General features: G+C 43.5%; 1 protein-coding gene across 2 annotated transcripts in view; it reads right to left on the bottom strand.

Annotated features, from left to right (window-relative positions):
• Positions 1-391: 391 nt before the first annotated feature.
• Positions 392-25,615, bottom strand: part of glra1 (glycine receptor, alpha 1) — a 111,563-nt gene continuing 86,339 nt past the window's right edge. For both annotated transcript variants that reach the window (XM_069669824.1, XM_069669825.1), the window contains 3 exons: positions 24,362-24,576; positions 19,620-19,766; positions 392-1,348 (listed from right to left, as the gene is read on the bottom strand). In XM_069669824.1, the coding sequence (XP_069525925.1) occupies positions 1,064-1,348; positions 19,620-19,766; positions 24,362-24,576 (647 nt within the window). In that variant the 3' untranslated portion in view covers positions 392-1,063. The remainder of the gene's footprint in view (positions 1,349-19,619; positions 19,767-24,361; positions 24,577-25,615) is intronic.

Here is a 25,615-nt window from a genome sequence, read left to right as displayed (position 1 = left end):
GCACAGCCACAAGCGACATGTTTACTTGGCACATAAATTAAGAAACAAACCAACAAATGCAATATGAAATAAATTAAGGACGGGTAGAGGAACACGTTGACCACAGATAAATTAGATGTCTCATAATCTTGAGCACTGCTCGTCCAGTGTTTCTTTATTTTTTTCTTTTTGTCCAGTCGTGTGTTGACAGCGGCAGCAGCAAGTGTCTCTGCAAGTTCAAGGTTTCGTGGTGTTGGCGGCAGGGGAGGGGGAGGAAAAGCGTTGAGGAGTGCTTGCAATACACGTTTGAAGCAAATCTAGATATATAGAATGCATGATCCTTGCATCGCTTTATTTAATGGAAGCACCGATCCGCCTTCCTTCCTTTTTTTGGGGTGAAAAATCCCTCACTTCCAGATGCCAGCCTGTGGAAATAAAGTTCTTTTTTCCATTTATGATAAATACATGAGTATATTACACTGCTGTATGCTTCTCGCACATCCCCCACCCCGTCCCGACATCACTTTTCATGTAGAATTATATATCTGTCTTCACACAAAAAAAGAACCTAAAATCAAATACAAGACCCTTTACAAGACTCCCTCGTCCTCGTCTTCTTTCTCTCCAGTCCGTCCACTCCCACACAGTTTGTTGGGCGTGCCTGCAAAAGTCTGTGTTTTCATTTTTCATCTTTTCATTAATATATTGCCACATTCATATATCATGCATTTTACTGCATTGCTATTGCACTGGTCCGGATTATTCAGGAGGTGTAAAGAGACGGGAAGAGGTTGGGATTTGGGGCAGGAACGAGGGGGATTTAAGGGGAAAGAAAGCAATAAATATCTCAAATAATGTCTGGTAGGTGTCAGGGAGGGCTGAGGGGGGCGACTGCCACAAAAAGCAACTCATCCTCGACCAAAAGAGGAAGAGGATGAAGGAGGAGGACAAGGAAAGGAGGCGTGGTTGGCATGAAAAAAGGTTGCAATGATATCTCCTGTTGAAGTCATCTCTCTCTGTTTCCTTCCTCTGTTTTAGTTTCCTCTTCGCACTGTCCTCGCCCTCCTCCTCCTCCGCCTCTCGACTACTGCTTGTGGATGTCCTCGCTGCGGATGATCTTGTAAATGATCCAGTAGAAAATGTTAAAAATGAGGAAGACGAGCGGGAAGGCCACGCGGGACACCGTGTCGATGCGTTTGGCCCGGCCGATGAACAGCTTCTTCATCTCCTCGATGCTCTTCTCGGGCGCGGCCGAGGCCGGGGCGTTGTTGTTGTTGCCCTTGATGGCCATGCCGTCTTTGGCCTGCAGGCAGGCGGGGCCCATGCCGTAGCCGGGGAAGCTGAAGCGCCCCTCGCCTGTCTCATCCTCCTGCAACACAGGCCAAGACTCAGGCTGTTAGGAACCAGAGAAAGACGTTACTGTTGGAGGTGTGTGTGTTTGTGAATGAGTGTGTGTGAATGTAAGTGTGAGGGTGTTGGAGGGTAAGTACATGCAGCTGCTGGAGGTGTGTGTAGCAGAGGTCACTTCAATTTCACTTCATTTAATCACAGAGGAGACGCAGACAAGACAATCAAATACTCTCGATGACATGAAGTGAAAATGAAAAATGAAGACGTGTCTGACTTAAGCTGGACGTTTTAGGTTCATATTACCTGTCCTTCAGTCTTTATAGTTTCATACAAATGGAATAAGAGACATTTGGAGCTGTGGGAGTTGGCCTGTTGTTATCAGGTTATCTCAATGATGAACTGAACACTTGTGCATGCACCGACTGCGCGTGCAGCCTGTTACAGTTGCTCCTGTTCCTTTTCCTTATTTTTTCTTTATTTCATCGTCCCAAATTTCCCCCTGGGGAAAGTGTTTCTGATTCTGTACCTGATATCTTCGGAAAAGTTATGCATAGTTTTTCAAGAGTACTCTTCAATTTTCAAACTAAGTCTCATCCCAGGACGTTAAATATTTTTTCTTCCCCTCTAACGCAACGTTAAGGTAAAAAGGTCAGTTTAGTTTGAGGCACAAAAACAACATCCTGCTGGGGTAATAAAATAACTCAACGTTGTCTTTTTGAAGAGTTTCTCTTCATTCAGCAAAAACTAAATAAACTGCAGCTGTATTACGTGACATTTACAGAGTCACAGCAGAACATCAAGATTGACATCATGACATTTAGCACAGTTTTCCAATGGTCAGTTGTGTCCGATTTATTGGATTATATGGGCTGCAGTTCACTGGATTTGTCCACATTTAAAGAAAGAGCATTGAGAGGATGTAGTGAACATTTCACAGGAGATCGAGGGTTCAGAGGAGGACGAGAAAAGGTTGATATTTGATCCATAATTTCTGCATCAAATTAGCTTACACCATTCATCTAACAGGCAATTACCAGTTAACCTGACTTGCATATATTTGCACCATGCAGACATGAGGAGAACATGCAAACTCCGCAGAGAAAGACCCCAATCAGTGGATTCATAAATAATTAGCTGATCATTGATTGCACTCCTTCAGCACTGAGACCAAGCTGATGTCTCCCCATTAGTTAAAATCATCGATACGAGCTGAAGCCGAACACAGAGTGCGTTTATCTCACCCGTCAAAGAGAGTGACGGGGTGAGTCCGGGTTGGTTGAATGGGTGGGATTGATTGACATGCGTGGTACTCAAGGTTACGGCGTGTGCACGCGGCGTTTTCACCCGAGCACGCCGAGATACTGAAAACCCTATCTGCGCCGTCACCCTGCCTTTTCATTACAGGAGACACAATGACTTCCTTATCTGGCTCAGAGACTCACAACACAAACAGTGAGATGGGCAGAGAGACACTGAGGGTGTGTGTGTGTGTGTGTGTGTGTGTGTGTGTGCGTGTGTGGAAACAGTCGCTCCAAAGTGCCCTTCAAAGTAAAACAACAGGCATGAAATTAAAAATTAGCAGACAAAAACCCCTCCGATGATACAGAGTCATCTCTGTTTGGATTCACATTTCTGATAATGTCAAAAAAATTCATGCACGACTGCGACTTGTGTTCCCTGTGGGCGAGCCTATCAGCAGGGCATCTTTCCAGTGCATTCTGGGTAAGAAAAAATGAAGTATTTGTGTACAGAAAACAAGCAGGGACGCAGCCCGGAGCAGGAGGAAGTGTTGGCAGCAGGAGAACTTAACGACTGACGCAAAACCTCTGCAGCAACAACAAATCAAGCAGCCCGTAAAAAAAGAAAAGGCAGCTCAACTCTGCTCTGTTCGACCAGCCTGTCGTCTCCAGCAGCGGGAACAAACAAATGTCTTAACACAAAATATATCATCACAAAACCAATAAATGCTGAAATCAATCAATAACTTTAAAGAAAAGGTTCAAATGTTGCTAAAAATCTGATCAAACCAAAGAGGGGACATCTCTTACTTTTCTATGTGTGCCGGTATGTATAGCATTCATATGTGTGTATATGCATGCATGTCAATGTGTGCACGTGTGTGTGTGTGTGTGCGCGTGTGTGTGTTGGACCACCAGGTTCGGATCCATTTTTAGCGCCCCATGTCCCCGTTCTGTCCTTGTGTCCACACCAACCCATCTATTACTGTTAATACATGTACACACACACACACACACACACACACACACACGTACCGGGTGTCTACACATTAGCCGCGATGCTAGCCGACCTCTGCCCGTCCTTCAGTGACGCTGCTAAACTATTACAGATGCTCTGCTTTATTCTCCCTGCCATGTGATTAATGTGGAGGGCGGAGAGACGTGAGGAGGAGGCGCAATGAGGAGGCACAAAGGAGGCAGGAGGAGGAGGCGCGATGAGGAAAAGACAGAGAGGAGGAAGGGGGAGGCCCGGCAGCCTGACAGACACTGTTCAGGGCAAAACTCTGACTCCAAATCTTCACCCTTGAATTGGTCAGGTGATTCATTATTTTTATGCCTAATTAGAAATTTCCTCCATTAACGCAGCGGGGACTGAGCATGTGCAGTCCGTGGATGGATGAATGAATGATGGATGGATGGATGGAGGGAAGGACAGAGGAGATAAACAGTTGACGGAATGAGAATTTGCCCTCTAGGTTGGACATACGTGAGGCGATTTATGGCCTTGCTGGAGGATGCAGCTCTCTCCACTCTCCCTCTTTCCTTTTCCTGTTCTCCTTCCTTCCCTCCATCCTCTCTCTATCCCTCTCCTCCAGCTCTCTTCCTGCATTTACAAACCCTGCAGCCCTAAATTCACATAGAGCCTTATTTGTAGAGTGGTTATTTAAAAATATGCACCACTTAAAAAAAGAACACAAACCCTCTTCTCGTTTTCACCTCTGACTGGATTCCAAAGGTTCATCCATTAACAACAAGTGACGTCACAGATTTCAGCAGCTAGACGGCAACACGACCACAATAAATAACCTTATTATGTCCCGCAGCAGCAGACGCACTTCGATAAAGTCAAATCAAAACCATCCTTGTTAAATAATTCCTTCAGTTAAAATGAAAACCCTCATTTAGACAGATTGTGACCGTTTCACGAAGATGTACAATTGATGGTCTGAAAAGCTGGGACGGCAAACACTGAGTCAGAACAGTTGGCACTTAATAATCTAAAGTAATTACGCTGCAAAATGGCAAATGGCAATATTCGTCTTTGACTCAGTGTCCTAAAAATAGAATATTTCAACAAATAAATAAAATAATTCAGCATTTTTTCCATCAGTAATTATTAATGGCATCTTACAATAGCTTCGAACATGGACAATATAGAAAATAAATTAAGATGTTACACATTTTTTCATGTGTTGTCAGAATGATCGGGTGGAGCTGCCGAAGCTCCTGACCTCAGTATTTCTACCAGCCGGCCGAGGCCACAGAGACGTGTGGCAGTGGTCAGGGTTTGCCTCTCCTCCATCACTGACACGTAATTAATCTAAAAACTAAATACAGGCAGCCTGGCTCGATATTAAGTGCAGAAAACCAAGGAATAAAAACACGTGCTTTGTCTTTAGAGGAAATAATGTTCAATCATTTAGGCAAATATTGTAAATCAATGTCTTCCTCGATTTTGATTTAATCTTGTACTTTGGTTCATCATCAGAGCCCTGCAGCGTTTCCCTCTTTCATTAAGTTCATATGATGATATCACAGGCACAAATATCACACGGGCTTTAACATGCAGGGCTTGTATTTCCAACATGAATTCAAACTGCCTCCCCGTCTCGTCCATGTTTTTAGCTGTTTATTCATGATGCTTTATGTATAATTAGCTTTAGATGAAGCTCCTGGAGAGATTTAAGGAAAAGGATTAAACACAAGAAGAAAGAGAAGGAGGAAAACAGATGGAAGGAGAGAGAGATAAGAGACGGGATGGGAAAAACAAAGCTGGAGTTTAAGAAGCGGGGAGAGAGATAACATAGAAACAAGAGCAAGCTTCAAATTAAAACAATAATGGAAGAGAAATATAGAGAGAAAATAGAGAAGAATGGAAAATTCGGGGAGAGGTTGAGTAAAAATAGTCTGTAAATTGAGCCAGAAGGATGCAGGGAGAAAAGGAAATGGAATAGAGAGAAGAGAGGGAAAAAGAGGAGCAGGAAGACCTCTTAGCTCACTCATCCATCATGCTTTCCTCTCCCGATTGAAGCATTTATATCTCTGCCTGCGCTGATGTGATTAATCGAGCAGATTAGCAGGAAGCAGAGAGCGAACTGCGTCAGGCCTGCTCTCCTCCGCCGTCTCCTCTGCAAATATTACCCTTGGATACTTGTTTTAGAGACCCGCATTTACATAAAACACGATCGGGAAAGGTGTCAGCCCCAACTAACGCCGGCATCAGTCTCTCCTGAGGAGACCGGAGGAGGAATTCCTCCGCTTGCGTTCCGCTTTATGACTTCCCTCCGAGAAGCAATTCCAGGCGAGCGGCGGGGAAGGAAATATATTAGAAATTTGCTTTTGCTGATGTATTTTCTGGTGGATTCATCTCAAAGCGTCCTGCTCCCTCTCCCCCTGTTTCTGCCTCTGCCTCTCTGCCCGATTAGGGCCATTTGAGGCTTTTAGGATGTTTCAGTGACAATGTGTCAGACTGAGTGGATTCTGAGGAGCTGAGAGGAATGAATGAGCAGAGGTGGGTTTTAAAAAACGCTCTACTTTTAAAACAGACGCTTACGTTTGTCCTTGTAGTATTTTATGTTGGCATTTCTTTTCTTTTCATTTTGGATTTAAAGCTTCAGTAGATTAATATAAACTGGATTTACAATATTTTACACCAGAGAAGTTGTCCTGGATCCATCCAGAGTGACATCTGATTGCATCGGGGAGACATCTGTGACATACGCGTGCGCAGTCATTCAGTGAAGGAGATTGGAGGCTGTTTGGTGCCTCATGTTGTGAACAAGCGTAAAAACCTCACGTCTGAAGCAAATCAACTGTGACTGGAGGGTATATTGATAAAAGCACATAAAGTAGGTTTCACTCACATTACTGTTTGCTTTATGTTTTCAGTCTCCATGACTACCATGAAGAACATTTTTGGTATTTTTAAAGCTATCTTTATTTATTTTGGCGTCTAAATGACAAAAAGTTTGGAATTGCTCCAGTGGAGTGTTTCTGTCGGCAGCTGCAGCGTGATCTGCAGCGTAATCCCAGCATGCTTTTAGTAGTAGTTTGATCTTGATATATTTTTTGATATACTTGATCATATACATCAAAATGTACGTCATGGCAGGTCAGTGTTGGGGTAACGCGTAACAAAGTAATCCATGAGGGTACTCTGATTACTTTTTTGTTGTAACGAGTAACGTAACGCTTTATTTATGCAATTCAAGTGATCTGTTATTTAATTAATTTTTCATAAAGTAATCTGTTACAAAGTTTCGCAGGTAGCGTCGTACCAGCAGAAGGTAAACACAGCTGTGTCAGTGTGCATGCTTAGCTAGCTAATTCAGCTAGCGAGCTGTCAGAGAGGACAGCGTTTACTTTGTGGAAATATTCACATTATTCTGAATGCTTGGGTGAAAGGGACGAGAACAACATGACGGTGAAATGTAAGCCGTGTCTGGAGGAGAAGTGCTCGTCAGCTGTGAAGAGCTCGACTTCAAACGTGAAGAAGCATCTGCAGCTAAACGCAGCTCCACAACACTGGTGGGACTAAGAGCCTGTGTTGTTGTTGTCATGGAAACAGCTGTGCCTAACACTGTATGCCTCTGCCCAGTTCACTGTAAGACTGTTAGCATAATAAAGAGCTGTAAAGGTTATACTGTATCTGTCATTCCTGTTATTAGGCTGCAGAGTGACAGATTATGGGCACACTTCTCAGTGTGTTTTGGTTTCATTAACCTCTGTACTTATCCAGCCACTTTCATGAATTTAACAAGGCACTGTTATCATGTTGACACACGTCAGCACACGACCAAACTTTGTTCAAATATTTGCAAGGCTCAAAGGTCAGAATGTCATCATTTCATATAGTGAACAAAATCAAAGCATAAATCTCGTCTAAGTTTAAATTCAAAAGTCTAATTTAACTTTGCAAAATCTCAGATTAGTTCAGCCTTAAAATTAATTCCGCTAGATATGAAAGAACTCTGTTTATGATTCTGCATCCAGCGTTCCACTCGTCCATCCCTGCTTTTCTCCTCCTCCTCCCTTTGTTTCCACTGGAGTCCCTGGTTGCGTTAAAGCGTGGTGTGTTAATGTCTCTCGCTCATCAAGCCGCTGACCTGGAATGATTATCCACATGATCTGCTGCACCGTTCTTTCCTCCCTCTCCTTTTTTCTCTTTCAGTTTCAGCGTTTGATCTAAATAACATTTCAGAGAGCCACGACACCTTTAGCTTCATGCATGAAATCTGACGTGTAAATGTCACTTTGGGTTCACTTCAGTTAATGGAGTTAAATTTAGCTTCTGATGGGCAGAATGAAAACCACATTTAATGCTGAGCCTCCACAGAAGCACTCAAGACCTGTTTCAGGCCCAAAACCTCAGCTGTGATTTATAGTTCGGAATTTCATGTTGATTAAAATAAAACTGGAAGGTTCCGGGTTTGAATCCAGCTTCAGGTAAAGGAGTTTGCATGTTCTCCTCGTGTTCCCGGGTACTCCCGCTTGTCTGTCTCTGTGTGTCGGCCCTGGGATAGGCTAAAGCCCCCCCCTCCCGACCCTGACCAGGATAAGTGGTATAGATAACGGATGGATGGAAATACACTTTGGGATATTTGAAGTGATAAGATTTTTATTTAAATAAATGTCTGTTAAGTCTCTATCTATCTCCGAATGAGGTAACACAATGGTGACTGAGCCCATGGCCCACTGATGAAAGCCTTTGCATTTGCAGTATTACAGAGGCTGTCTGTGGCGACATTCACAGAAAAAATCCCAACCGGCGTCCAGTTGGTGACGTGTTTTCCATCAGCCAGCAGTGGTTGGTCTGCCAGAGAGGGTAGGCGGAGCTAAGCGGCTGCTTTTCCGCTCTCTGCGTGTGTTGCGAGTAAACAGTAATCTACTATGGCTGAACAAACAAAGAAAAGATGGATGACTACAGATACAACTTCAACAAGAAGTGAAAATCCAAAGAAAAAGAAATAAACTCGACGCTCAGATGAAGCAAACAGTCTGAAAAGGAAAGCGACCGTCAGCCGGGAAAATCAAGAGTTACAACCGGAGCCAACCGTGGACGTCACACATGCAGCACTGTCTGGATACCTGGGAAGTGTGCTCCTGCAGTTACAGTTTATCGCTATAGGTGCCGCCAAAGACAATGAGACTTCGATATTATCACTTTAATGTCTTTTTGCTGTCAACATGCTACAGTGATCGTTCCTCACTCCCAGATTTGGGAGGTTTATCGATGGAGACTCTGTCGCTGTGTGAGCACTTAGCAATGCTCGCCCTTCTGCAAGATAACTCCACAAAGGTCAGATGTGCAGAGGTGGCTGCCTGATAAATGCATTGACTTTGTTTGCCTTCACTGTGAGGAGAGTCAAAAGGCAATTCAATTACAGTCAAGAAGCGATGGTTAGAGACAAAGAAAAAAGTCATTCCTCTCTAGTTTCTGTGTTAACTAAAGGAAGGCAAAAAAAGTGCTTCAATCATGATGGAAATAAGAGGAGTTTAACTACCAGCAAACTAAGTTCATGTAGAACGCTGCTCCCAAACACTGATAACTACACACAAAATACAATTATTCAGACGCTGCGACCTCCACACAGTAAAATGTACATTTCTGACTCTTAATGTGAAAATATGTCATAAGTTCTATGAAAACACTTCTGTGTCTGCAAATCCTTCCTTTTACAGTCTTACAGTCATCTTTTGCTGCTTATATTAATAAAATCAAGCAGTAAATAAGAGAAGTTGTCGTATCAGTAAGTTCATGAGTCCTAAAGGTCAACCTTGTAGTCTTGTAAAAACATGCAGGGCCTGATGAGAGTTCATGTTCCGACTAATCCTGCAGCTTTATGAGCATCATAAGGCCAAGAGGTCAGAGCATTCCCCTGCTAACAGCCAAGCACATAAATATGGATATTAACATAAAGATCTGCAAGGTAAGAGCTTCCACACAGTTATATTCATTAGCGTCATCAAACTAATGCAGACTACAAGCTGGATTAAAACAGCGAGGTCTTCCACTCTGTTAATCAAGCGCCTCTTCTTCTAATCGGGAATCAGAGAGTGCGTTTCCTCTTTCACAGCCGACCTGTCAATCTGAAGGTTGAGTTCAGCCCGCGGAGATCACTGATCGCTCTCCCCGCTTCACTTCTTCAGGCCTCTTAATCCCCACGCTCTCTTATCTGTCTGTGTTCTCAAAGCTGCCGAACATCCTGCGAGATCAAGGCTTTTAGAGCAAACCAGCATGTCGAGCCTCCCCCCCGCCGAAAGTCGCCTAATGACGACTAACGAGCTGATTATAGCGGATCAATCAGGGAGCCGGCCTCCTTAATAAGGGGCTGTCATTGTTCCACAGCGGGGTGGTGTCTGCAGTCAGAGGCCCCTCTGGACACTCCAAATGTGAGTCTTTTTTTTTTCCCAGAAGGCCGAGCGTGCCAAAAGAGGAGCCAGCTTCAAGGGGAGGAAGCACCTTAAAGCCCCACAGTGCCTCTTGTGTCGTCAGGCTTTCAATGAAACATTTAATGTACTTATACTGGATGGTATTTCTAATGTAGGCCAGTTATGTGTGACGCCTCTAACCGGAGTGATTGCATTCCAGGACAGATAATTCCTCACAAATAACTTAATCTAATGAAAGCCTTTCTTGATCTTAAAATTTGCATCCTGCGCCTTGAGGTTCACAAACAGCTCTTAAGACGAACAGAAGAGGGTGTTGATTGAAATGGATGCGGGAGGCGGTGATGCTCGACTTCCTTTGATTTCTAAAGGGGCTCTCTCTCTCTCTCTCTTTTTCAGTCTGGAGAGCCTGTCTGTGTTAAACAAGCGAGCTGCTGCCAGGCGGGCCTATCCTTCAAGGATGAGTGGCGCTATTGATCTGATCCCCCTGCAGTGTTTTGACTCCCCCAGCAGGGGGGGCTGTCACTCTGCCTCCATGCTCAGAGGAGCTCTCTCTCTCTCCTCCCTCTCACAGGGCTGCGGAATCCGTCTATTTGATGCCCCCTCGCTCCGTCTTTCTAATTAGACAGCCTTCTGGAGCAGGAAGCCTCAGTCCGATTGCTCCCGCTCTCTCTCTCTCTCTCTCTCCGTCTCGTTCTCTCCGGACTATCAGTGTCACTGACTAATCAATAAAGCATCAGGGTAGAAACCACAGAAATCAGCACAACTGGGACTACTACAACTGCTGCTGCTGCAGCTACCTGCACTGCAACGACAGCTTCAACTCCAGCAATGAAAGGCGAGCCGATGTGCAGCGCTGCGTACATGTCGAAGCAGGGATGGAAGAAGTGTAGTACAGCTTTTATTCTGAAGCAGATTTCAGCCAAGCTCTCAGATCGATCCGATCTGAAATCCCCTCTAGAAGTCACAGGAGTATTTGGTCATCTTTCTAGTTTCCTCTCGTTCTTGTATTTGCTCTCTCGCTGCTTCAAAGAACACTTTAAAGCAGCAAACATTCATCGTAACGTCTGCATCAAAGCTGCAAAACCCTTCAGGAAATTCTTTACTCAGATTAGAGAGACTTCCTACTATACTTTATCTGCACCTCCTGGCTATTCATCGCTGTTGCAGCTGTAATCACAGGCAACAAATCCCTCAGGGGGAGTATTGCTCTAATCCAATACTTCCTGCCACCCTAACCCAATTACCATACGGAATTGAAGATGTGTGTTAACCATGCTGGCAATTCCCTTAACACACGACGAGCTGTGCTGTGCACTGCTAAGATTGTGATGTTTTCACTGTTCTTTAGAATCTAACCTTTATTAGACAGGCGATCTCATGAGACAAATTCTCAAGACAACTGCAGCAAAGAGTCACAGACAGACAGGACGTTGGATACACCCACAAAGTCGAACATAAATCATTAAAAATAGGAAGGAAGAGAGTGTGTAGTGGGAGTCAGATTTGAAATAATATGCATAGGAACAACTCCGCACAGATTCTCTCTTCAGCTTTGTGAAAGTGCTTGAAAATCCTCGAGGGAAATAAAGCTCGCTTGTTTGTACTTTAGTTCCTTATCGAGGAACTTTTCAGGCAGAATACACGGATTAGAAATCGTTCCATTGACACACTTTCCATATCGGTAATCCCCCCCGAGAAGTGTTACTGATGCATTTGTATTGACAGTCAGCAGGCAATCAGGATTTCATTGCTGTAATAATATACAATCCTGACGCACCATTTATATATTCAAGTGCAACAAAGATCTGGACCGAAGTGCACATGATTATTTCTGCAGGGTGCCAATGAGCAGTGATTGAAATTACACACATATGACGTCTCAGGAACACCAATGAACATTCCCATTGTCAGTTTGTGTCCTTAAAAGGCATAACTCTGCCATGTGTACGCCTCCTGTCAACACTACTCCAGCATTTTAGAGCCACTAGAGCCACGCAAACTCCCACATTTTATTACTGAGCAGGTCTTATCGGTCAACAAGTCTGTCCCTTATCTGTCCCGTCCTGTCACGTGTCCTTTGAACTGAAGAAAACAAACATCAGCCCTGAGTTACAACATGAATAACTAATTACAGGTGCTGCTGATCTTGTCTTTTATATGCAGGTAAATTATGCATTTTAAAACGCAACAATTGACTACAGCTGGTTCCCAATCCAGGGCATGCAGCCTTCGAAGGAGGCGGTCTACGGTGGATGCGCCATTCATAGCCTGCGTAGACGTTAAAGCCGAACTGAAATGAGACGGTCTGGTCTACGGAGGATCTGTTTGCGCACCAGCTGTTCCCGCCCTAACCCTTACGTCACCAAACGTGGCTCCTGTCGCTTGGCAACGGGTAGCTAGCGGGCTAACGAGCCAGCATAACTAATGTCATGTAACTATATTTTAAAGGGCCCTTTCATTATTTTAAATGTGTGTAACGCTAGCTATTCGATTGAGTTGAAACCAAAGACATTTACATTTAAAGTTAATTTATCGGCCACGTAAAAGTCCTCTGGTTTGAATAGGCGCATAATGAATCTCGATATGTAGGAGGATGCACCTGATGGATCCTTCGTGCCCCGGGAAAAGGAGGACGTATTTGTCGGCCACATCTGAAGGAGCCTTCGAAATGGGACAGCCTTCGACCCGCCGCTGTGACGCAATCGGCCTTCAAATATGTCCTTCGAAGGCTGCAGCCCCTGAGTTGGGACACAGCTTACATGTGCCGGAGGGAAGCTATTATTCGAGCGATTCTTGTGTCCAGCGTTATCAGCTGGAGCGAGGCAGTTTTAAGAGAACCAGTGCGTGTTTTGTGTACACCTGTTTACACCAGAGCGCACATGCTCATTGTACATGAATGGTCATACAGTATAATATGTGTTTTCAGGCGCGTAGGTATTGATGAAGATTAGTTCTAAAACAGTTCGCCTGGAAAGTAATTGTTTGAGTTTATAAACGGACACAGTAGTATGGATGTAGTCTGTAATTCATCGGGATACTTGGCTGGTTCTATACAGTAAATTGGAAATGTTTTTCACTGCCTGCTGCCTCCTCTCCACCTTTCCTTTGTTATTGTAAAAAGAGCAGTGGTCAGCAGCACCTCGGCTTCCTCTGTCAGTCGGTGTTCAGGTGCTGCAGCCAGCGCTGACGTTTCCTCTGCAGCAAGCTGAAACCTGACTGATAGCCCTCTCAGAGCCGTAATAGAGGGCCGTGGATCACATTAGACTCACATTAGAAGGACTGGCCAGAGAGGTTAATTAAGAACGTGAGGCACCCGAGGACCGCCTCTCTCTCTCGCTCGCTGTGTGTCGGTGGGGTTTCACCACCGCTGGGTTTATTTCACAGCGGAGCAGTCGGGATTAATGGTGGTGATCTCACTCAGGGTGCTCATATTTTTAATAATGAATTTAATTCTTCAGTTTTATATTGTGCTGGAAATAAAGCAAAAACACCAGAGGAGCTGAATTTAAAACTGTTTCTGAATGACCACATTATGCAAACCTCTCAGCAAGATCCTGTTTTAAATGCAAATACCTCGACTTCCTCTGTGTTTCCTTAATGTCCTCAGAAGTCTTTTAGTTTGGCCGAGGTTTTATAAGAGAAAACAAAAAAGCTTCTTAATGTTTTTTCAGCAGTCAGACTTTGGGATGAGTTTCAGGTACTGGTTCTTAGCTTGAGTACTTCCATTTTATGCTAATTTATACGTCTAATCCACCACTCATCAGAGAGGGAAAAGTGCTTTGCTAGCTGTAGTGCCCGGTTATTTTTCAAGAATAAGATTTAATGAACAAAAATTCCTGCTTTAATATTTAAGCATAATGTTAATAATCCACCTGCACTGATCCAGCTACCGCTCTGCCAAAGAGCTAAAAAGCATATTCCTCCAAATGTCACTCGTTTCCTTTAAAGCTCAAAAATAATAGAGCTATTTTTGCTGTTATTTGATTGGACGGCTGAAGATGGACGGGACATGCAGGAAAGAAAGGCGATGTTATAAGAACTAAGCCTCTTTTCATGGGACACACACTCTGCCAGGTGAGGTAGCCATATATGTTGAACTTTTTAACACATAGTGTTAAAGTGTCACATAGTCTGTTTTTTTTACCCAGCATGCTTCCCTTAATTGTCTAAAATTAAAAGCATGTACAAATCACGACTTAGCTTTGGGTTATAAAATGAATTTGCATAAAAACAAACAATGTGGTGGTTGATTTATGCAGCCTGCAGGACACACGCAGAATCAGAAGATATATCAACATTGTTCTACGTGTTGACTGTTGTAATTTTTGTGCTAATTATCTATTAACTTCTTTTCACTGTTCTCTATTTGTTCTTTTCTTATCTGTAACTTTTGTCTTGCTGTGGAGCATCAGTAAATCTGCCTCATATATCAGGTCATTCTTTATTTTGTCACATCTCTGACATTTGCTTGATGCGTTCAGGCCTGGATTAGCACAGTATGGTGCCCTTGGGTTCCCCAGTCCTCCGAAAAATACCCTTAAAGAGCAGCTCCAGTTTTAAGACATATTAAATGCTCTGCTGAAATAATAAATTGTGTCTGTTTTTTTCTGCAAAATATGTTTAATCACTTTCAAATCCTCCCGAGGCATCTCCTCCTTCTCCTTCGTTCAAAATTCCAATATCTGCATAGGCCTCGCCCACTATGTAAATATCTACCGCCCCCTTACTTAGCTTGAAATGTAGTAATTAGTCACAGTAACGTTAACATTAGGAGTCAGTAGTGAGTTTGCAAAAATGAGGATGGGGGTTACAGCTGGCTCACGCATCGCCAAAGTAGTTGGTTTATTTTTATCGTGTGTGGCTGCGGTGTGAAAAGGCAGAAGTAACCGGTTAAGTGCGTTTTCACATACGTTAGCTTTCTGCTACTTGTTGTGCATAGAAAAGCCCTAATAAATAAATCGCACAGTGTTCAAAATAGACTGTCTAGTTACCTGAAGTCACCCTGAGACATAAAGAAAACCCTCAGACATGCAATGAGGGAAATTAAACACAAAGACAGCTCAGGGTCAGTCCTACATTCACCTTCAGCTCCATGGCTGATGAAGCAAAAACAGAAACAAGGATTTCTCAACAACAAAAATACAGTCAGCTGTGAAGTGAGTTAGAAGTCGACCTCAACCGAACATCCAAGCTCCTCTTTTATTAACAAAACTGAAATTACGTAACACAGCGACGGCCTAAATTCACCTCCTGCTTTCGTCATACGAGCAGAAATAAACTGTGCAACAGGAAAAAAAAAAGAACTATGCAAAAGGTTTGGAGTGCCAGATGTGGGTCAGTCCTGAGCCCGCGGTCCTCCCGCTCTCTCCCCCTGCTGCTGGGGGCGAGAGAGGGGCGAGGGACATAGACAGAGGTAAAAAATGAGCGAGTGAGCGAGCGAGCGAGGCCGACAGGGTCAGTGACTGATTCACCTGGAAATGCAGCGGCAGCCGGACCGTTAATCCACCTCTTCACCCACCACCGCGGCTCAGGGGATTGAGGTTTACAACAATAGGATTTAGGATTTATAGTTTTGTACTTTTATATCTCCTTTCTGCACAAAACCTGCTCAGCTCCTCCACTCCTCCTCCCTTCAACACTTTTATTAACCGAGGCGCCAAACTCAGGAGGTGTTCACAAACAGCAGGTTGTGCACACGATTTGTGCAACTGAACTTTTCCTCTTTCAATTTTAACTTGTCACAGAGAGACTGATGCTATTTAAACATGTATATAGCTGCATAAAATTAATCTACAATCACAGCTCAGATGTAATCTATGATGGGTGGTTCCCAAACTGGGGGTTAGGATCCCATCAGCTATCATCTGAAGATGACACAGAACTCTGGGAGTGATGGCGACCTTTTAGGCATTCCAGTTTAACCAGCGGTTAGCGATAAAGGACTTCCAGCTAAGACTTCCTCCGACTGTGTGTTCAGATCAAAGTGAAGTGAAATTCTCCCCTCCAGATGTGTCTGCTTAATAAACGCTGTCATCTCTTGGTTCATCCAATCCCCCGGAGGAGCGCCCGTTCATCAGTTTGTGCTGAGTCTCAGTTTCACTGTAAACAGGAAGTTACACAGAGGCTGCACTCTGGCTTACTACGGCGGGATGAAGCCGAAAAACAAACAGATTTTCTTGCGATTGACTTTAATTAACGGCTCTTAAGTTTGCTCTTAAGGTCTGATCTTCAAGAGGAGAACGGAGGGCGGAGCCATCATTTGTGATACATTCAAGGAAGTCAGGAAATCTAAATGCTGAACGGCTTTCGTGACACAGCGTCAAGCGAACTTGTCTGAAGTTGAATTTTTGATCTAGAACAGATGTTAGCTGAACTCGCTGCAGGTGTCTGTTCATAGAGATGAATAAGAATCTAAATCATCATCAGATAGCCGCTGATGGGAGCCAGGTTGTAGCCTGCTGATACGTGATTGGTCAGTACTTCTCGGACTACAAACTACAAACAAAAACCAGAAAACTTCCCGTACTACAGATTCTACTATTTATTTAGAATCTGTAAATGGAGATTAACCTGAATCTGATCCCACCTTCATCCTTCACCCGAAACTAATCCTGACTTCCTGGCCCAAAGTCATCTCTTCACAGCACCTATGTCACCTCACCAGCCTTGCGAGGACACAAAGTCCTTATAAATACGCAAACACAGGGACATGTTCACACACACTAAAACATGTCAAACTCAATCAAGCAGCTCCAGTCATGGCAGGCACGAACACATGCCCTACAACACCAAAATGCACGACAGCACTCGAAATGCACTCATGCATGTTCACCGGCTCTATAGATACAATCTCCCCGAGCCCTCCGACACACACACACACACACACACACACACACACACACACACACACACACACACACACACGCAGACACAGGACTGTACGGATTGTTTACTGCAGGCTCATCTTTGCATTTCTTCTGGCTGTTTGTGTGGGTGGAGGGCAGCAAAAACAAACACACAAACCAGCAGCGTCACAATCAACCAGCACTTCAATATTCCCCGCAGGCCTGACAGCTTTACTCCTGCTTCAATACAGCAGATAAATCCAACCGGACACTTAGAATTGATTGATAAAACGCTTCAAAGACGAAACCAACGTCAGAAAGCAGAAGAAGAAAACAAACCCGGTGATACGTCTCAACATTCCTCCAGAGAAAACTGACACATGCTTTGTCATCTTTACTAAATATATCCAAATCAGCTTTGAGGAATTAAATAAACTGACATATTTACACGGCTCCACTTTATCTTCATTTTATCAAACGTATTCTTCTGAGGTTTGCAGACAGTTAATAAAACATTGAAGGTGGTTTAGAGGCGGATGTGTTTGTTTTTGACTTCACAGTGATGTCGAATCAAAGGAAGATATTTATGTTAAAACGCTGCTGTTATCGCTCCATAGTCTACATTAACGTGTTTAAGCATTATTTTAATACAGTGTAAAAACACAAACGCATATCCATGTGTGATGTTTTTAAAGTTTCAATCACACTTATGCCACTTGACTTCAAGATCCAATTAGGACGTAGATGTTCTGGAACTTTGGGTCATTATTATTTAACCTTTATAATATTATTAGTATTCACAGGTATCACAGAATTCTACATGTTGAAGTTTCAATTTTTCCCAAGTACTTACTGCCCATTTTGACCAAAAGCTGGTTTGTTTCTATACATCTAAAACGACCCACAGAAACGTCTCCTAAAGTAGCGCCATTGGCAGGCAACACGTCACAATACTTACATGTTCGTACCAGAAAAATACATACTTTAATGTTATGAAACTGTAGCCGTTGTTACACCGTTTTTTGTGCTGGTGGCGCCTTTTTTCTATACAAAACCGATGCAACCAATGCAGTTCAGCGTTTTCTAATGCCACTTCTCCCTCACCGACCAATCAAAATGAACAACAAAGGTTGTGTCAGTCAGGAGCTATGGAAACTTGCGGTACACTTCCTGTACCTCGTTTGTCAACAACGGCATCAACTGCTAAAGAAGCAAAAAGAACGAATGAGGAGAAAAAAAGCTACAAAGAGAGCCCAAAATAAAAAGAGGGATCAGACGAGTGGGAGTGTACGGGGCTGAAGTGATGCAGAGGTCGCCCTCTTCCTTCTTGACAGCTAACGGTAGCTCCTATGCTAACAGCTAGCGGTAGCACTAAACGCCAACTCCTACAGGTAAAAAGGTGGTCCACACCAAGAGTCATAACTATAATGATAATTTTAGTAGTATTCGAACATTTTGCAATAAAGTGTACTTTTTGGAATCAACAGCATCTCTCCTCTCTCTCTCTTTGTCTCGGTGCTGCAGAGAGACGCACGGCACAACGGCTGCACGGCACACACCAGTTGCAAAATGCGCGTGCATGTTTGGTGTAGCGGAGTGATAGAGGGGTGGAATGCTTTCTAAGTTGGAACGTCCATGTTACTTACTGCCACTTTAAGTCAACATTAACTTTTGGTTTCACATGTGACTCAAACTTTGGTCTCTTGAGTGAAGGTCCGGCGTCTGTTTGACCCATCCATCCCCCCCAAACTAACCTGTCTGCCACCTTTTCTCCCGTCATAATAACTCCCAACTATAAACTTTAATATGGGTCATAATGAAACAGAATAAGGTTTATTTTGGGCCCATTCTCCATTTGAAACTGAGGTTAAGGAAACAATTGGACACAAGGTCTGTTCAGTAGCTGTTGGAGCTTTTGATCTACTGATGAGCCTCATCAAAAGATCCACTAAAAGCACACTGTGGTGAGAGTGGTCTCTAAAATGCTCCACGATCAGGAAGGAATCTGACCTCCAGCATTAAAAGAAACAATAAAGCATGATGCTGAAGTGACCTTTGAAAATGGTCTTCATGAAGATGTTGACTGGAATACTTCAAAACGATCATGTCACACTGACTAAATAAAAGATTCAGTCTTACATAAACAGACATGTAAATGATGCATCTCCACAGTTCTTGGTTTATTCTCCTCTTCTACATTCTGAATCCACGATGAGCCTCGTCTGTTTGCTCAGCAGCTCAGCTTTTAATCTGCTCACTGCTCCTCCCATGAAACATTGATGTTCTGTGTTTCTGCCTCACGATGAGCGGCGCACAGAGCTAATATCAAACACACAGTGAATTTTTCAGACGGCCTGAGGGCAGAGGAGTGCAGGGATTTTTTATCAAACTGTATTTTTGTTGTTTACAGTGGAAAACGTTACCTGAAGGGCGTAACGAAACCGGCTTCAAAGTTTTATTCTGTTTAAAGCAGCAGCACCTCTCTTACCTTAAAAACAACATTTTTCTGCTTGTAAAATATTTGTGTCTTCTCTGTTTGGGTGTTTGGAGACACAAACAAAAGTCTGGACGCAGCCGGGGCAACAACTGTTCGTGTCTGACCATCGGAAAACTGAGCTTGTCTGGATTATAAGATCTTTTCTCTTGAAACGACTGAAGGACAGAGAATAGAAAATGTTGAATCATAAGAATTTGATTCAAAAGTTCGAGACAAATAAAAGTTTAACATCCAAATTCATCAATCAAAAACAAAGCTTGTGTTAATGTTTAAAGAAAGAAGCATGTGAATGTCTGACAGGTGTGAGCGAGTGTTCACCTTCATGTGTCGCCGCCTCCGTCTGAAGCGCAGCAGCTCCTTGTGTTGGCGGGCGATGAAGTTGACGGCGGCGTACTCCAGCAGGGCCGAGAACACGAAGAGGAGACACACGGCCATCCAGATATCGATGGCTTTTACGTAGGACACCTGCAGAGGGGGAGGAGAGCGTAGGAGAAGGTTAGAGGCTTAGGAACAACGTTAAGAAAGTTCATCGCAATTTAAATGTGAAAGAAGCCAAAGATAAGGTGAAAACAAAACAACCAATTCGTGTCTCATCATATCCTCAACTTTTGTCTCCAATATTTGAGCTCTTGGTCATGAAAAATGCATCCCTCACACCACAGGAACTTTCGGAGAGATCATCTTTAGAAGCATCAGAACATCACGACTTTCCTGACTTTTGTCTGAATCAGGCCCAAATTCTGCTTGATTATCTTGTAGTGTGTTCCCCGCCTTATGAAACAAATCATTTTGAATTATTTATGTCAAACATCTACAGGGCCACGCAGTCTGTTCTGTCAGGATGTCTCTCCTTTGTGACATTTTCATTTTGTCTATGTAATAAAGTTGTAAGAATAAAAAAGATAATTGGCAGAACAGATACACAAAACTCCCGTAAAGAGGAGGCAAGTCTTTAGTAGATTTGTTTTCCTTTTCACCCCTCTGTAGCTGCATATTCCTAAATGCAAAAGTGAATGAAAGAAATGTGTGTCAGACTTTCGGTTCACATTTTTAGTGAATTTGCATTTTACTAAATAAAAAGAGCTTAAAGATGGGAAGGACAAACAGTGTCATTGAAGAATTAACTATGTGCAAAAAAATGCTAAATATGCAGCACCCAGGGTGGAAACAGACTCTCTGAGGCACGCGTGTGTTAGAGTGAAAAAGCAGCAGATTCTCAGGGTTTGACTGAGGATCTCCAGCCTACGTGTTGAGGCAGAAATATGACTCATCGGTTGTGGGTTAATCCGGGTTTGAGGGGAAATACTGAGAGGAGAAAAGTAAATCAAAATAGTCTCTCCTTCTTCTGCTCAAGAGCTCCTGAATGTGACATTTCACCTCGACTGCTGCTGTGGTTAAGCTGCACAGAGAGATAGTGTGAAAGCCCCTGGTAGGATGAGACTGCAGGACCATTGCAAACAGTGGATAAAACAGACTAACTGGACAGCCAGATGGACAAACAGCCACAACAAAGGAAACAATCAGCACACGAAACCGGTCGAACGTCAGCAGCTAAAGAGTGCGCTGTGATGTTCGACGGACAGGGGAAGGACTGTCCAGATAATAAGGGCTAAATGAAGTCTGGTTGGATCATTGTCTGATTGCTATCTATCCGCCAAGTACCATTATTCAAGAGCATTCACCCCGGCCTGTCATTACAACTCTCCATCTCTGCACGCAATTACAGCCTGAGAGGGAGATCCCTGTTCTTCTGTCACAGAGAGAAAAACCCACAATCAGCCGTTTCAAACCCAATTATGCTCCGACTTTAGATCACTTTCACAAACACACGACGCTTATCGCAGCCGCCCGGCCTTGTTGTAATTCGTGCTCATTTTGTGCCGAGTGTGATGCTTATGAAAACATTTATCTTTTTCCAATGCCCTACTGATTCCGCCCCCAGAGCTGCTGAGAGCCGCTGAGGCCGAAACGGTCAACTGGTTCACTTGGTTTGATGGTCATCCAGGCAGAGAGAGAAAGAGCGAGAGAGGAGGAGAGAGAGAGAAACAAAGGAACAGAGAAGAACAGACATTACCTCAATTTTAAATAAAACATGAGGGTAATTTTAGATTTGTAAGGTATTTAGGAAGCAAGAGCGTCTCCGAAACTTGTTTACGTAAAAGTCCAAATAAATCAGGACTGAGGTTTAAAAATAAATACACTTTTAGCGTTTAAAAGCAGAAAATGATGCTAACAAACATTATATCTGTGTCCCAACGCAGGGGCTGCGTCCATTGAAGGACATATTAGAAGGCCGATTGCGTTGCAGCGGCGCATCGAAGGATGTCCCATTTTGGAGGCTCCTTCAGATCCTGTTCTTGGGCCACAATGGATCCAGGGTGCATCCTTCACAACCTAATGTATCCCAAGATTCATTGTGTGCCAATCCAAACAAGATGGCGGACTCTGAAGCGGCTGAGGAATACACTTTAAATGTAAACTTTTTTGGTTTCAACTCAATCGAATTGCTGCGATAGAAATGTTGAGAAAACAAAAGTGGCCTTGAAACAATTAAAAAAATAATAAGTTAAGTTACGTGACGTTAGTTATGAAAGCTAGTTAGCCCCCTAGCTACCTGTTGCTAGGCAACAGGAGCGGCATTTAGTGATGCAAGGTTAAAGGCGGGAAGAGCTTCATAATATATTTGGCTAATGTGAAACATTTCCTGCCTGGAAAACCTTAATTTTATACCTCTGACACAAACTACATGGGTGAAAGGCATTCTGGGAAAGTCAACCACTGAGTGGTGTAAATAAAGCAGATGGAGGGAGAGCGGGTTCACCAAATAGTTGAACATCACGTCTCTGTTTATTTCCTGGGATAGTCTTTGTTTTGTTGCCAGTTTGAAGCTTTGTGGTAAGTGAGTTTGTGTGCATCTTAAAAGTTTACATAATGCAGGAAAACAGCCGAGATTTACGCGATAGGTGATGATAAAAAAGGTAAATGACACTGATTTATATTTCTGGGACACAGTAGCTTTGTATCTGCAGTTGGAGGACTGAAACCAGGCGGGCTGTAAGCTTAAACAAACCAAACCAAAGTAGTCACAGTGAGTTCAGTAGTTTTTGAACTCACGCTTCACAGGACAATGTTCAGAGAAGAAGAAGAACACAGCGGAGGCTGCAGCAGCCAGCGAGCCGGAGACACGGCTCTGACCGGACCGCTGGTCAGCTGACTGACTGGGTAACAGGCTGACTGGTTTGGTGACTGGTCAGCTATTTTAAAGAATGAATAAAAAGAGTGAGTGCATGAGAGAACAGCTCAGCGCTGCATCACTGTAAAGACGGACGGATGTTAAGAGGGATAATTCTTTTAGGGTATTTAACATCTATGCTAGTCTGGACCAAAGAAGCCGTTCAAACTCTATTTAATTAAAGTCCTGCAGGTTTATTCTGAAGACGCACAGTCTCATTCAAAACGAGATCAATACCATGAAGTTTATTTACAGCATTTGTAATTTGTCATTTTATGCACATTTTTTATATGCAATATTTATATTATGTCATTCTTGGTTGTTATGAATGATGCACAACGCTAATGCCAGGTAAGGTCATGAAATGCAGAGGTGCAAAAACTGACTGTGCACCACTTTGCATGGAGCCACTCAGCGATCAGAAAGCACCTGTGGCCCTCTCACGACTTGGCAGAAGCACATATTAAACTGCTCATCCAGTCCTTGCAATAACAGCTTGTAGTGCGTCACACCCTGGTGATTGACAGGAGGAGGTCAGACAGACGGAGCACTGTGGCATCCAAAGTGTTACAAACACATCACAGAAATCGTCAAACTTTGTGAGGGAAGGAAAAATATGTGTTTCTCTCTCTGACACAAACTCGGCTGTATTCTCCTGCATGTGACAAATGTTATGAATTATAAATTGCTCATGAATGTGGCGTCTTATGTTTGGACCACCTCCAGGTTGACGTTGTTTGATCTGACTCTGGCTTCAGCTGCTTTGAAACATGCACAAAAAACAACATCTTGAAAAGCAGGCAAACGCTGCCTGTTGGCTTGTGTCCGACCGACCTTTGCAGCCGTGTCTTTGTGCAGCATGTTTTGGCGTGTTTATACATTTTGTCTACCTGGATCCAAAAGTATTTTCTGCTGAGTTAACCACTGTTAGCATCCTGTGAGCTAACATCAGCATCATCTGCTTCCCCTCCTCCCTTCCCAGTCTCCTTTCCTCATATCCTCCCTCGCCTCGCCTGACATGGTGCAGCCCTCCTCTATGGCATGTGAAAAGAGCCGTGTGTTAGGCGCGTGTCTGCTATCAATCACACACACACACACTCACATGCACGTGTGTGTGTGACAGAGCAGTATGCCCACCTAAGCTCAGCTGTGCTGTGTGATCATTATTGTGACAGCTGAACTGCAGAGGAATCACGGTTCACTTGTTCAATTTTTAGAGCGCATGAAGCACCTAATGTCAACAAAGCGTGTGTGTGTGTGTGTGTGTGTGTGTGTGTGTGTGTGTGTGTGGAGGATTAAAGCTTTCCTGGACATAATTATACAATCCTACAGGCTCACGCAAAGTCTGACCGTTTTTTCTCTCCTTTAATCTGAAAATCCCTCACAGGAAAAGATTCCTCTCGATTTTTTTAAGTTATTTTTTTCTCATCTTTGAACCTCGTCTGTTAAACGGCTCTTTTTCGTTCCTCTCGGCCCTTACGTGTTTTCTCTCATCCTTCCATCTGAGTGCCTCTCTTCCCACCACTCAATTTGTCAATGAAAAGCACACGAGCTCTTTCGCTCTTCCCCCATTCCCCTTGTTCCATCCTTCCTTCATCCCTTAGCTCCACCCAATATATATTCTCCTTTAAACCACCTTTTCACTATCTTTTCTTGTATTCTACCACTTACTGCTTTTGTTTCTAACCAACCGCTAACTTCCTGTCATAGCATAAACACTAATAGCGAAGGAAATATGTAGCCTGGTTCCGTCCAAGGTAAAAAGAATACATCTACCAAACCTTTAAACAACAGCTGGTGCTGAAGGGTGCATTTGATTCGTCCTCACCTTGGGCAGGGAGGCTCTGGAACCAGAGCTCTGCGTGGTCATGGTCAGCACAGTGGTGATGCCCAGACCCACCCGGGCCGGTGCGGCGTCCATGTTGATCCAGAAGGAAACCCAGGACAGGATGACGATGAGCAGCGAGGGGATGTACATCTGGATCAGGTAGTAGCCCATCTGACGCTCCAGGTGGAAACGAGCCTCGATACAGGTGAATTTACCTGCAGGGAGAGGAGGAAGAGGAAGAAGGGGAGGGAGGAAGAACATGTTTTAGTTTAAAGTGAGGAAGAAGTTGCTGGAAAATGAGGGATATGATGAACACAGAGGAAGAGCTTCTGAACAAAACAGACCCTTTTTTTGTTTTGCAATTTCCCATGTCATGAAAGTGTCGCGATTTCAGGCTCGCAAACTGACAAATTAACTCAGTAAAGAGTCAGTATTTATTCTGAAACGACTTGAAGTTGTTTTTACCATGACTGGTCTGGTATCTCTGCAAAATGAGCCCCCAAAAATACAACATATTTTCACATTCATTGATGAGCTTCACTTCACCCACTTCGTCCATCCACCACAGTTCAGCTGCCCCGACCAACTGGTAGAAATCTCTCTTGCAACAACAAGAAGGTGATCCCCAACCAGCTTCCCACCAGCAGCAACGGCCTCATGTGATGAACCTCAGTCACTCTTTATTTGCACAATCAAAACTTAATGTTAGACAGGAACTTTCTTATTTTTGTGCAGTCATGTTAATTACTGAAGCCCTAAGCGGACATGCATCCATAGATTTGATTTACTCTTATACTTTCCAGAGATAATGACCAGTTTTGTTATCTGGAAATAACGAGGTAAACAAGTTGAGATCTCAATAAAACAACTGAAAAAACGTAACTGAAGTGTATAGATGCATGTCCGCTTAGAGCCTCCGTACTTGATAATAGCTAAGAGGTGTTTTGTCCTGGATTAAATGATGAGTAGCTGAAATGTAACCTCCCCAGGACAGCAGCAGAGTCATTTATCTCAGTGTGTGGGCAGAAAACGTCGTGTGAAGATATTTTAACTGTTAGCTAATGAAACAGACGCTAATCGCAGACTGGGATGGGATCTTTGCTCTGTATATAAATGATAGATAATAGTGATACTGACACTGATATTCACCTCCAGGTGGATTAGACATGTTGGTAGTCCCTTCAATCGATCAATCAGAGACAGATGAAAAATAAACGGCGACAAAGAAAGAGACGGAGACACAAACTGACAGAA

The sequence above is a fragment of the Semicossyphus pulcher genome, unplaced genomic scaffold (genome assembly GCF_022749685.1).
Source record: "Semicossyphus pulcher isolate SPU_LCO1_2020_fin unplaced genomic scaffold, fSemPul1.0.p SCAF_2, whole genome shotgun sequence".
Classification (NCBI taxonomy): Eukaryota; Metazoa; Chordata; class Actinopteri; order Labriformes; family Labridae; genus Semicossyphus; species Semicossyphus pulcher.
This window is presented reverse-complemented; position numbering and strand designations above follow the sequence as displayed.